At 42.9% G+C, this 13,987-nt stretch overlaps 1 protein-coding gene across 1 annotated transcript in view; it reads left to right on the top strand.

Annotated features, from left to right (window-relative positions):
* Window positions 1-13,987, top strand: part of IPPK (inositol-pentakisphosphate 2-kinase) — a 144,721-nt gene that overhangs the window by 65,320 nt on the left and 65,414 nt on the right. The window contains exon 3 of the mRNA XM_063940715.1: window positions 9,241-9,336. Within this exon, the coding sequence (XP_063796785.1) occupies window positions 9,241-9,336 (96 nt within the window). The remainder of the gene's footprint in view (window positions 1-9,240; window positions 9,337-13,987) is intronic.

The following is a 13,987-nucleotide window of genomic DNA, read 5'->3' on the forward strand; positions in this document are numbered from 1 at the left end:
GAGTGGGGTGTTTTGGAAAGTCACAGATCCCAGCCGTCGGGCCTCCCTCATAACGGCCTCCTTTGCAGTGAAGTAGTGCATTCGGAGAATGACATCTCTGGGCTGAGAAGAGTCCTGGGAGCGCGGCCGCAAGGCCCGGTGGGCTCGGTCCAGGAGGAGATGTTCCTCGGGGGTGTCGGGCGATAGGTGTGCGAAAAGGCGTTTAAGGTAGAGTTCAAGATGAGATGCCTCGACCTCCTCAGGGATACCCCGAATCCTCATATTATTTCTCCTTGCTCTATTGTCTTGGTCCTCGTTCTCCTCCCGGAGGTGGGCAACATCCTGACGGAGTTGATGCAACTCGGTCTCTGCTGTTTGCTGGAACGTTACCACCTCTTCGACTCTTCTTTCGAGTTGGTCAGTTCTGGAGCCGATATCGGCTATATCGGATTTCAGGGAGTGTAGAGCTTGGACTGAGGACTTAATGTCCCGCATCTCCTTAAGGAGGGAGAGGAAGTCCTTACGGGTGAGGGGCGTGAGATCGTCATCTTCGGCCTCCGATTCGGAGGGGGCCTGAGAGGGGCCGGGATTGTCAGGCCTGTTCGTGGCTGGGGTGCCTTTTTTGGTCAGAAATGGTGTGAGGTCGGACCCCTGGGATTTTTTGTTACCCCTGGTCATCTTGGGGGCGTAGGGGGGTAGGTGGAAAGTAGGGTGAGGAATGGGGGTGGCGCTCCCGCTATGAGGCTCAGGGCCAGGGAAGGTGACTCGGGGGCCTTAAGGAGACATTACGGTGTGGTCATCAGCCGAGCCCGGCAGATGGAGTCCGCCCAGGGAGGACCACGAGAGCAGAGGGAGGGCACCCCGGCCCGGACTGGAGAGTGTGAGTCCGAAGTCGCAGGAGAGGGGATCCCGGAGACTATCTCCACCGCTCGGGGACCACAGGGACGCGTCCCGGGCACGGACCAGCCGGCGATCGGGGCAGCCCTGGGGCGGGGACCCGGCGGGGGAGAGGACCGCAGGGTGATGTGAAAGCGGCTCCCAGGTGGGTGCCAGTGGAGGCCTCGGTGGAGTTTAGGTGGATGGAGGCAGAAGGGACCACGGTCCCAGAGACTCACCAAGCGGCCGCCGCTGGAGCGGGTTGCAGAGAGCCGGAGGTTGAGGGTGGTCCAAGCCGGCACCTCCCAAGAGAGCGTATAGGGGCTTCGAGGTGGGTGGCAGGGGTGGAGGAGATCCCTTCAGTCTCAGGAGGGGCACAGAGCCAGTGATTGATTGAGGTCGCAGGAGAGGGGGGATGGAGCTGCGGGTCTGAGTGTTGGGTGCGGGGTATGATAATCGCCGCACGCAGCCGCTAGAGCTATTCCGTCGGCCTTTCTCTGGAGTAGGTGCTGGCTTCAGGAGATAGGAGAACAGGCAGGGTTATAGAGATATAAGTATAGTGGCTGAGTTGACTATACCAGTATTCGCCACAAGAGGGAGCCTTAGTTACAGCCAGCACCAGTCAGGGAGTTTGATGGGTGCTTTGCCAGTCCCAAGATGGCCGCCGCTTATCAGTGAGAGTTAGGTCCACCGGAGGACTCCCAGTCGTCGATCCCCGCCAGCGGGGGAAGAGATCTTGCTAGATCTTGCTTGCAGTGTTGTGTGAGACGGGGGAGGAAGGGCAGGCGCCTGGAGAGGTCGGGAATCGGCCAGGTAAAGTCTAGAGGCCGGGCGGCGCCAACCGCAAGATGGCCGCCGGCTGCCAGCCAGACACTTCTCGGCCCTTACCTCCCGCCGATCGTCCGGTCCCTGGTCTCCTGCGAGGATCAGCGCCCGGTGGGTGAGTCCCCCAGTGCCAGGGAGAGCCTTTCAGGTGGGTGGGAGAGTCTGCAGGGTCGCCGAACCGGGTCCCAGGAAACGCCGGCACAGCTCCAAAATCGAGGCCCCGGCTTCTGGGGTGGAGGTAGGCCGCAATCCGCAGGGGGCAACGCAGGGCCCCCCCGATTCCGCAGCTTCTTCCTCCAGGTGCTGGGTGTAGTGGTGGGGCTTAGGGGACTAGTCCCTTGTCGGTGGGCCTCCAAATCTGGTCAAAAAGTGGGTTTTGATACAGTGCCAGCCGGAGCTCAGCAGAGACCCGACCTTCCTCTGGTACTTGGTTTTTCTAAAATAAGTTAGGGGTCTATTTACGAAGCCTTATATCGAGGTAAAGTACCAGCCAATCAGCTCCTAACTAATTTTTCAAACCCAGCCTGTAACTTGACAGTTAGGAGCTGGTTGTCTGGGACTTTGGGCTAGATGCATCATCGCTTGGAGAGTGATAAAATGGAGAGTGAAAAAGCACCAGCCAATCAGCTCCTAACTTCCATGTCACAGGCTGTGTTTGAAAAATGTCAGTTAGGAACTGATTGGCTGGTGCTTTTTTCACTCTCCATTTTATCATTTTCCAAGCGATGATGCATCTGGCCCTGTATCTCCATCCAGTGCTTAGTAAATAGATTTCTTAGTCTAAAGAGGAATCATGACTATGCTGCAGAGCTTTTATTCCCTTAGCACATGTAAACGGTCAAGGTGGATTCTGGGTTAACAGACTGATAAGCACTACAATGTGACAGCTTGAGAGAGATGGGCAGCAGAGATGATGGATGGGAACACCATGGGGTCAATTCAATTTGCCGACAGTTGAATAGCGCCGGGAATTAGCTCCTGGCGCATTTCAATTCTGCTCAATGTTAAGTCGGCGAATGCCCGTTCTCCCGTACTTAACAGGTTAATTGGTAGGGAGAACGGGCACTCTCTGACTTAACTGCCCGGCGTGATGTTGATTCCCTGCACTGTTGTCGGATTTCTGCTCGCACCCACCAGGGGTGCGAGCAGAAATCCCGATAAGTGTCGCAGTGCGCTGTATTGAATAGCCCTGGGAGCTAATTCCCGACGCTATTCAACTGTCGGCAAATTGAAATGACTCCCATGTGACAGCAAGAGGTGATAGACCAGGACACCATATGGCGGTTGGCCAGTGAAGTGTTCCGTATATTTGCAGATTGTTGAAGGGAACCGCTGTTTGAAAAATGGCATGACATGGAAACACTACTGTAGAGTATTAATATAAACTGCTATAATTTCAGAACTTGCACAGTGGTATGCAAAAATCTGGACATTAAATTAAACCAGGTGAAGACTGTTTTAGAGTTGAATAAATACTCTGAACCTTCCAACCTCTCAGGGTGCTCTGCCTACTGTCTGCAATATACGATTGTCTAAGCTCCTGTCTGCAGACTTGAAATAAAGATAATGGACTGTAACAAAAGCAGAGGAAGCTTTATATAAATTTATCTAAACACTTTCAGTTTGGAATTTCCATTGTCAGAAACACTAACAAAAGGAAGCTAAGAGCAATGTCAAAGCAAGATGTGAAAGGTACAGAAATAGCATTGGTAAAAATGCAGGACAGAACCCAGTTAGTCCTTGCAAAGAACCTACAGAAAGGTTTAACACACTGGAGCAATGGCCCACAGTACAGAGTTATGTACTTAAACATAATCTGCATGTAAGAGCTGGCAGAAGGAACCCATTCCTACCACCACTTCCTAAAAAGCAACATCTGATGTTGGCAACACAATACTTGGATAAGTCAGAAATTATAAGATTAATTCAGACCTGATCGCTAGGGTGCGTTTTTTGCAACTCTGCGATCAGGTAGTCGCCACCTACAGGTGGAGAGTATTTGCTGTATGCAGTTGTGCGATCGCATTTGTAGCAGAGCTGCACAAACATGAGTTTGTGCAGTCTCTGCTCGGCCCAGGACTTACTCAGCCGCTGCAATGATCGGGGCCCGAGCCGACGTAGGAAACCCTCCCAAATGCCTGGTCCCTCCTGCGTTTTCCCGGACACTCCTCTAAACTGGTCAGTTGCCACCCACCCACTCACCTTGCGATCGCATGTGCGTTTGCTTTTTTCGCACCATCCAGTCGATATGTATCGATGCCCAGTGCAGTCGTCCGACGCGCCGGCACATTGCGGTGCATGCGCAGTACAGACCTGATCGCCCACTGTGCAGCGATCAGGTCTTAATTACCCCCTATATGCATTACCATGGTAAAAATGCTGCAAAGTAAGAGTGCTTTCAAAAGTAGAAGTGTTAATAGTTTTTCTTTTTTGTCAATTAACAAAATGCAAAGTGAATGGACAGAAGAGAAATCTAAATCAAATCGTTATTTGGCGTGACCACCTTTTCCCTTCAAAACACCATAAATTCTTCTCGGTACACTTGCACAGACTTTTTGAAGGAACTTGGCAGGTGCGTTGTTCCAAACATCTTTGAGGACGAACAACAGACTATAAAAATAAAATTATTATTATTATTATTATTATTCTGTGGATGTACCAGAAAAAATTGGGTATGACTTATCCGGCGCTGCTGTCTAGATGGTATCCTGTATTACTTGTCCTGGACTGTTTCTCTCTCTTAAGCAGATTTTGTTCCAGGTAACCCAAAAGATGATTTAAAAATTATATAGGGAAGTACAATTTTTACACTTTTTAATAAATAACCATTAAAATCAGTTTCTTAGCTCCACATATAATAAAATTCATATACAAAGGTCATCTGAACAGCCGTGATAAATGAAATTACCAGAGAATTTGCAGTGATGCATTCAGTTCAAGATCAGCTTAATAAAGGCGAGTCCCAGGCACCCTCGGTGGTGGTTGCGTTGTTCTCAGTCACCTGGCTTCACAAAGCGCGGCTGTTACCGGCGGCCGTTTGTTAGCACCTCCGACGCGTTAGCAACATAAGTTAAACAAAAGAACAAAATCTGCTTAAGAGAGCAACAGTCCAGGACAAGTAATACAGGATACCATCTAGACAGCAGCACCGGATAAGTCATACCCAATTTTTTTCTGGTGCACATTGTGGTGGAGGTTGGAGGAAGCTTCTATCTGTGGTATTAGACAAATTTGGTTGCATACTGTCAATTTAAGTGAACTTGGGTTAGCCTCACTCTATCTCTTCTGTGGATGTAGGCTTGCTCATATCCTTCTATCTATTCATGTAATCCCAGGCAGACTTGATGATGATGAGATCAGGACTCTGGGGGGTCCGTATCATCTCTTCCAGGACTCCTTGTTGTTCTTTATGCTGAAGATAGTTCTTTTTTTTTTTTTCTTTTTTTTATTGGTCGATTTACAGTAATACACAAAATCGGTGTGTTTCATAGGCATAGAAAAACAATATAGTACAAAGATATACACAACAAAGAAATAATATAACAATCAAGTGAGTAAATCTTTTTTTTTTTTTAAGTAAGATGACAGAAATAGTGCAAGAGAAGGAAGAGTACTCTAGGTCTATGGTGCGGCCAGAGGTCGGCGTGTGAACATAGGTAAGTATGTGTGTGTCGGCATGTATGTAATAGTTTTACTTTCACGATGTGCGTGTCCTGTTTTTATTTGGGTATTTTTTTTTGCAGAAGAACTACAGGTACCAGTGGGCCTGTTTCCCCCCCTCATGCTGGTACTTGTGGTTCTCCAAGTACCAGCTTGCGGGGGAGGCTTGCTGGGACTTGTAGTTCTTCTGCAAAAAACAATATTCTTTTATTTTACACAAGGCTATCAGCCCCCATCCGCAGCCCATGGATGGGGGGGGACAGCCTAGGGCTTCACCCCTGGCCCTTGGGTGCTGGAGGGGGGTAACCCCTTGATTTAAGGGGTCCCCACTCCTCCAGGGTACCCCGGCCAGGGGTGACTAGTTGGGGATTTAATGCCACGGCCGCAGGGACCGATATAAGTGTCCCCCGGCTGTGGCATTATCTCTCCAGCTAGTGGAGCCCGGTGCTGGTGTTAAAAATACGGGGGACCCCTACGTCTTTTGTCCCCCGTATTTTTTGCACCAGGACCGAACGCAGAGCCCGGTGCTGGTTCTAATAATACGGGGGATCCCCTGTCAATTCCCCCCCCCCCCCCCGTATTTTTACAACCAGGACCGGTTCAAAGAGCCCGAGGCTGGTTATGCTTAGGAGGGGGGACCCCACACATTTTTTTTTTCAGGATTTTAACCCATTCCCACCGAAAACCATGCTCTCTATTAGTCAGTTAAAAAAAAAAAAAAAAAATCTTTAAAAAAATATATAAATAATACTTGTGTCTCCTAATAGACAAACCAAGTAGATAATCCCTTCTAATATAAATAGATATGCTATTAGCAATAAAAAAAACACACAAACATGTTTTTAAATTTTTTTATTAGATTCCGCCAGCAAAGTGAGGCGGAATGAAATTGACGAAATTACTGTCGAAAAGCACTGTTGTCGAATCGACATTCTTCAATTGAATATACTTTTGTCGAAAAGCCGCATTTTTACCACTGCAGACATGTCGAATTTTAAAAATGTCGAATTGCAAAAAGTCGAATCTGAAACGTCCATTTTTTTGTCGAAAAGTACTGTATTGCATTGTCGAATCCAATTAGACATTTTTTTTTTTTTTTTTGTCGAAAATGCCAGTTTTTCGAGTTTTGCGGCAATTCGACCGCAATTGCATATACCCCTTTAGCTGCTGTGCCTAGTCAATTTCATTATTCAGTCTCTGTGAGTGCCGGCTATATTCTGTGTATATATATATATATATATATATATATATATATATATATATATATATATGTATATGTGTGTGTGTGTGTGTGTGTATATATGTATGTATATATATATATATATATATATATATATATATATATATATATATATATATATATATATATATATATATATATATATATATATATATAACAATAACAAAGACTTTTCACTGTGTGTCCTGAAGACGGGGGCTCGTACCCCGAAACGTCGATAAAGTTTTTCAAACAGAGTTCACCTGTTTTCCACAAGACTCCTGAGTGCCGCCTCGTTCTTTGTTATTTATATACCGAGACACCGCAGTCCGGATGGGAGGGCACCGGAGCACGAGCCATGCTCAGATAGCCAGTGGGAGAGTGCCAGACAATTTGTTTTATATATATATATATATATATATATATATATATATAATATGCAAGATTTGGACGGCAGCACTCCCATAAACAAAGTATTCGTACCCGGTGCCCTCCTAAACCCGCATGGGTACGGGTCAAATATACAGTCCTATGTGTGTATATATATATATATATATATATATATATATATATATATATATATATATATATATATAATGTGTGTGTATATATATATATATATATATATATATATATATATATATAATGTATATAAGCTTGTCACTCAGATGCAGGGTTCGGAACATTAACCACCTCGCAAGATCACTAAACACCGATCTTACAAAAAAAATAATAATAATAATAATTATAAAGTGACACATTCACATCTAGACTGATAAATAAATCTCCAGTAGTAGCCTTATTGCTCTTTAATGTACAGCTAAATGTAAGAAACAATTATAAAAAGTGCATATAGTAAAAGGTGGTGTGATAAACTACGGGTTTATAGGTTCTTCGGTATAAAATAACTTTACTAGACTATTATATTGCAGTGATTTACTGTTCCCTCTAGCCATGGTACAAGTTCAAAGGTTTTTCATGGAAATAGACTCTATTGTTGCATCATAGAGGACGTGTAACGCTAATAAACAGTTCCCTCTCTTGCAGGCACTTTCATCTGATGCTAGCTTTGTATGCTTGCCAAATAAATATTAGGGGTTGTCAGATTGTGCCTGAATTAATTAATTAAACTATCTCTCATTGACACATTTGGAGAAGTTGCTGCCTTCTGAATAACAATGATAATATAATAATGCAGGGTAGGCAGTTCATATTGGTCTGTCTGTCCCCCCTCCCGCGCTAGTGATTTGATCATTTGCTAATGAAATGGCTTGCCGGAAGGAACTAACTAAAATTGAAAAGGGGATCATCGTAAGATGTGTGATGTCATTTTTCCAGGGTGACGTTGGAGTGGAATATAGAAAATATATATGATGTGTGGCACTTGGGGATACAAATAGCACAGTAGGCAGCATTAGTATATCAATGTTTCAGAGCTCCTTTTATTGGTGCTGTCTTCAAGACAAAGATTTCTCCAAAATATGAGAACAGTGTCGCCAAATAGTGCGTCTTTAGTACTATCGTCTGCACCATATTTCATATAAAGTGGTCATGCTAGTGTACAATTCTAAGATGTACCTTTTCTTCTAACTTTCTTTACTATTTGTCACTTTAGCTACCTGTATCCTCATTCTGTGTGACTGCTCTTTGCAAAGAGATGTTTGTAGAAGGCTGGGAAATGTAAACATAGTATGAAGGCTGCGCATTGTGAGGAGAGCAGTGCCTGTCTTTGTTGTTGTGCTGGCAGCATGCTTTCTTCTGTGAGCAAAGACTTAGCCTACATATCGCCCCTCTTTAACACCTTACCAGTCTCCTCGTCTATCAAACAGTCCCTGCAGACTTATTTAATCTGACATACATTTAATACCTCCTACCGGTCCCAGTTTTCAGTGGAACTATCCTCATTTTAGGAGTTTGTCCCACCATCCTGCAATCGATGCCTTCACCCCAATTTGTTAGAGGTCAGGAGGTATTTAACCTGACGCACACAGCGGAGGCACATGCACATTACATTATCGCTTGACTGTGTTTGCATCACTTTAGGCATTGCGTTAAGTACCGCATGATTGGCTTATTAAATAATTACATTTGAATTTAGTGGCCACCTAATATTCGCTAGGAAAGAGGCCACCTAGTGTATATTAACATAATCTAGCATAGTACAGGTTGAGTATCCCTTATCAGAAATGCTTGGGACCAAGAAGTGTTTGGGATTTAAGAATATTTGCATCTACATAATGAGATATCTTTGGGATGGGACCCAAGTCTTTGACTGTGACCCCCTCACATGAAGACTGGTGTGTAAACTTCCAGTTGTGGTGTCCAACTAAAGTTTCGGTGTTACATAAGGAATACTCATCCTACGTTGCGTTAGTGATGGGCCACACTGAAAAATGTATAAATATCTATCTTGAAACTCTTTGCTTGGCTTGATATTTTGTACTCCTAAAATATTTCTTGCTTAAATAGTGTTTTACTTGTTTCTTTTTCGGAGACTTCAAAACATATAATCTGAGTGGAATGTCTTCAGTCCTTGGCAGGGAACATCTGTGGAATGTGTTGCAGGCATCACTAGATTGCTTCAATATATTGTATACAAATTGAGACATTTTGAAGAGGAAGGAAAAACAATGCAATATCTTATCATTTTACTCATTTATTTTATCCCGGTTTATTTTCAGACAGCAGAAGAAGTCTATCAGCACTTGCACAACATTCTCTACTTCGGAAAACACATCATGAAGCAGTTTTTAGGGGAAAACTATGTTCACCATGGGGTAAGTAAACCAGAGAAAGTGTAATATATATGTTTATTGCATGGCAGGTCTGTAGGACTAATCCTGGCAACAAACTGTGAGTGACTGGATCCATGTCCAATTTGGCCACACACGCATAGGTGGCCAAATTGGATGAGATCCATCCATTACTGGCTGAGCGACTGCTTAATTCTGGCATCATTGGGACACAGATGCTGCAATAGCAGAAGAGTTGTCTGGCCTAGTACTTTATGTGACCAGCTTATACCTTACAGAACTGTAAGTTAATCATTATGGGCCTCATACAGATATGATGCAAAGAGAATTCCTAGCCATTGAATGGATCCGCCTTTTTTTTTTCTTCTCTATATTGACAAATTTTTATTTTCAGTAAGAATTTGACAAAACATATAAAACATCTAAAAGTAAGGTACAATTTGACATAATCGTTGTACCAGTAACAATAAACAGAAGATGCCGTAGGTCATCACATTCAAAAGGGTGTGAATCACAGAGGCAGAGAACTATAAAACGTCTGAGTAAGGCTGTGACAATGTTGAGCAAGTAAGGCCGAAATGGCCAGATAGCCATGTAAAATTACAAAAGACCTCTTATATCAATGGACATACGATTAGTATGAGAACATTGAGTATTCTATAGTGTTGAGGTTTTACCTCCTGCGCCCAAATAAACAACCACTGCACATTTAATACGGCGATCACATCAAAAACAACCTAAAAAGAACAAGATAACAGTGGATACCTAAAGTAAGAAAGAAGGAGAGAGGGAGAAGAAGGGGGGAGACAGAGACACAAAAGGATACATACTGTGCACACGGACATGAGTAGCAGGGACAAGCAAAAGGACATGGATATGCCGGACTTCTGGCATGGCTTTCATATTATATAATAGACTATAGTGAAGTCCACCTGGGGTCTCAAGGGCAGCAAAAAATTTAGAGATATGATTCTTGTTGTCTGTACAAATACCAAGTAATATTTTCAAATAGCTTATACAGTTGTGCTCATAAGTATACATACCCTAGCAGAATTTGTGATTTTCTGGCCATTTGTCAGAGAATATGAATGATAACTCACAAACTTTTCTTTCACTCATGGTTAGTGGTTGGGTGAAGCCATTTATTGTCACACAACTGTGTTTACTCTCTTTAAATCAGAATGACAACAGAAACTACCCAAATGACCCTGATCAAAAGTTTACATACCCTGGAGATTTTGGTCGGATAACATGCACACAAGTTGACACAAACGGGTTTGAATGGCTACTAAAGGTAACCATCCTCACCTGTGATCTGTTTGCTTGTAATCAGTGTGTGTGTATAAAAGGTCAGTGAGTTTATGGACTCCTGAAAGACCCTTGCATCTTTCATCCAGTGCTGCACTGACGTGCTTAGATTCTGAGTCATGGGGAAAGCAAAAGAATAGTCAATGGATCTGCGGGAAAAGATAATTGAACTGTATAAAACAGGATAGGGATATAAAAATATATCCAAGCAATTGAGAATGCCAATCAGTAGTGTTCAAACTGTAATTTAAGAAGTGGAAAATTAGGGATTTTGTGGAAACCAAATCACGGTCAGGTAGACCGACAAAAATTTCAGCCACAACTGCCAGGAAAATTGTTTGGGATGCAAAGGAAAATCCACAAATAACTCCAGCTGAAATATAGGACTCTCTAAAAAAAAAAAGGGGTGTGGTTGTTTCAAGATGCACAATAAGGAGGCATTTGAAGAATAATGGGCTGCATGGTCGAGTTGCCAGAAGAAAGCCATTACTACGCAAATGCCACAAAGCATCCCGCTTACAATACTCCAAACAGCACAGAGACAAGCCTCACAAACTTCTGGAGCAAAGTCATTTGGAGTGATGAGACCAAAATGTAACTTTTTGGCCACAGCCATAAACGTTACATTTGGAGAGGAGTCAACAAGGCCTATGATGAAAGGTACACCATTCCTACTGTGAAACACGGAGGTGGATCGATGATGTTTTGGGGATGTGTGAGCTACAAAGGCACTGGAAACTTGGTCAAAATTGATGGCAAGATGAATGCAGCATATTATCAGAAAATACGGGAGGAAAATTTGCTCTCATCAGCCCGGAAGCTGCGCATGGGACGTACTTGAACGTTCCAACATGACAATGATCCAAAACACAAGGCCAAGTCGACCTGTCATTGGCTACAGCAGAATAAAGTGAATGTTCTGGAGTGGCCATCTCAGTCTCCTGACCTCAATATCATTGAGCCACTCTGGGGAGATCTCAAACGTGCAGTTCATGCAAGACAGCACAAGAATTTACAGGAACTGGAGGCTTTTTGGCAAGAAGAATGGTCATCTTTACCATCTGAGAAAATAAAGAGCCTCATCCACAACTACCACAAAAGACATCAAGTTGTCATTGATGTTAAAGGGGGCAATACATGGTATTAAGAACTGGGGTATGTAAACTTTTTGATCACGGTCGAAGTGCATAAAATGGGAAAGTAATTAATCACTTTCCTATTAGAAGATATGGCTTTTATTTTGCGTACCCCCACTCACGCTGTTAAGGGGTATATGAAGCACATCAAGGTATCTTTATTCTTCTACATGCACAGTCTGAATATCCACAGTCTCAATACAAAAAGAGGAGGAAAGACTGGGTATCGTACCCCAACTCACACAGCTGTGTAGGTGTGGACTCCTATCAAGGTTTCTTTTCTCTGCTGTTTAGAGATGTGGTCTCTGGAATGAATTTCTAGTCCAAGGTAACCTCATATGAATTGGAGCATAGGGAAGAAAAACAACCAATGTGTAATATCCCCTTTACTTTATGGGAATTTATGTTTTATAAAGGTTATTTCTATGTCAAAAACCGCACCAAAGTCAATTTCAATATATGTTGAATCGTTAATGGTGCATCATCACATAAAGACCCTCCACCGATCAATGGCATATATGCACGTACCCCAACTCACACAGTGGTAAATGGGGTGACTCCCGTAAAGGTATCTCTAAAGTGATTTATAGGCGTATCCCATCAAGGTATCTTTACTGCTCCCCTCCGAAAACCAATTTCTCTAGTCGCCAGCCAAAACCATAAAAAAGCTTGTGGTCTCCAGAAAAATTGTAACAATTTATTGGTTCCTCAAGAAGGCATAGAAGACAGTTTCAATCTTATACAAAAATATGTAAATATGAAAAAATTCCATAAAAAATCAAATCGTAAAAATTATAAAAAGTACACGAACAAGTCCATAAAATATCACTGATATAGAGATGGCTACTCACACAGCAGTCTTCCGACGCGTTTCGGTCCTTAGACCTTTGTCTTGGAATTTTTTCATCATATTTACATATATATATATATATATATATATATATATATATATATATATATATATATATATATATATATACAAAAATATCTATCTATCACACACACACACATATATATATATATATATATATATATATATATACAGTTGTGCTCATAAGTTTACATACCCTAGCAGAATTTGTGATTTGTGCCCATCTGTCAGAGAATATGAATGATAACTCACAAACTTTTCTTTCACATATATATATATATATATATATATATATATATATATATATATACATACACACACACACACACACACACACACACACACACACACATCATCTTCCAAAGCAGATATGTAGCATCCCCACTTTTTGTTAAAGGAAAGAGCTCCCTTTTCACTATCGGGCAGGGTGGCTCTCCTCTCCAAGTATATAATACGAAGGATCATATTTTTAGCCTCTGTTAATGAAGGGGAGACACGTTTTATCCAGTATTTCAATATCAACTTTTTTGCCACTGCCAATATCACATGCAGAGCCGGGGCCAAACGCCTCGCAGTCGGGCCCAAGCACCACGGAGTAAAATCATGCAGTAGACATGCCAGTGGGTGTCTCTGTAGCGACAACAAAAACATCTGGTTTACAAATCCCATAATTTTGTGCCAAAACACAGCCACCCTACCACATTGCCAGAAGCTATGGAAATAGGAGGCATTGGGTACCGTACATTTCGGGCAACGTCCAGAATCATCTGGTATCATATGTCGTCTCTGAGCAGGAGAGACATAGGCCCTATGTACTGTTTTGAAATAAACCTCTTGGAGAGACGTAGAGTGGAGATATTTGTATATTTTCGTGATATGCGATAATATTACCCCCAAATCTGGAAAATCTGGGATGTCTGAATTCCAGCGACTAAGAGCATTTTGCCACATCTGATCTCTGTTAATCACTTTTAAATCGGAGTAGTAAAATTTCAGACGGTATAAATCTGTGCTAGTAAAGGATAAAAGAGAGCAGAAGGGGTCCGACGACTCCCTAGTGGGCATAGCCTCAGGCAATGTCTGGACAAAATGTCTAACCTGAAGATACATATAGAATTGTTTATTATACAGACCTCACGTATCTTTCAATTGAGAGAAAGACATTAACTTCCCTCCTGGAGCAAACACATCTCTGATTGATGCTAATCCCGCTTCCCTCCACACTTTGAAGCCTACATTTTCCAAACCAGGCGGGAAAGCTGGGTTGCCCTCCCCATTTTTTTTATTGGTAAACCACCAGGTAGTGTGGGCATCTTTTAAACAAAACATTATTCATTGTGGCAGCTGGTAAATCCTTTTT

The sequence above is a fragment of the Pseudophryne corroboree genome, chromosome 9 (assembly GCF_028390025.1).
Source record: "Pseudophryne corroboree isolate aPseCor3 chromosome 9, aPseCor3.hap2, whole genome shotgun sequence".
NCBI lineage: Eukaryota > Metazoa > Chordata > Amphibia > Anura > Myobatrachidae > Pseudophryne > Pseudophryne corroboree.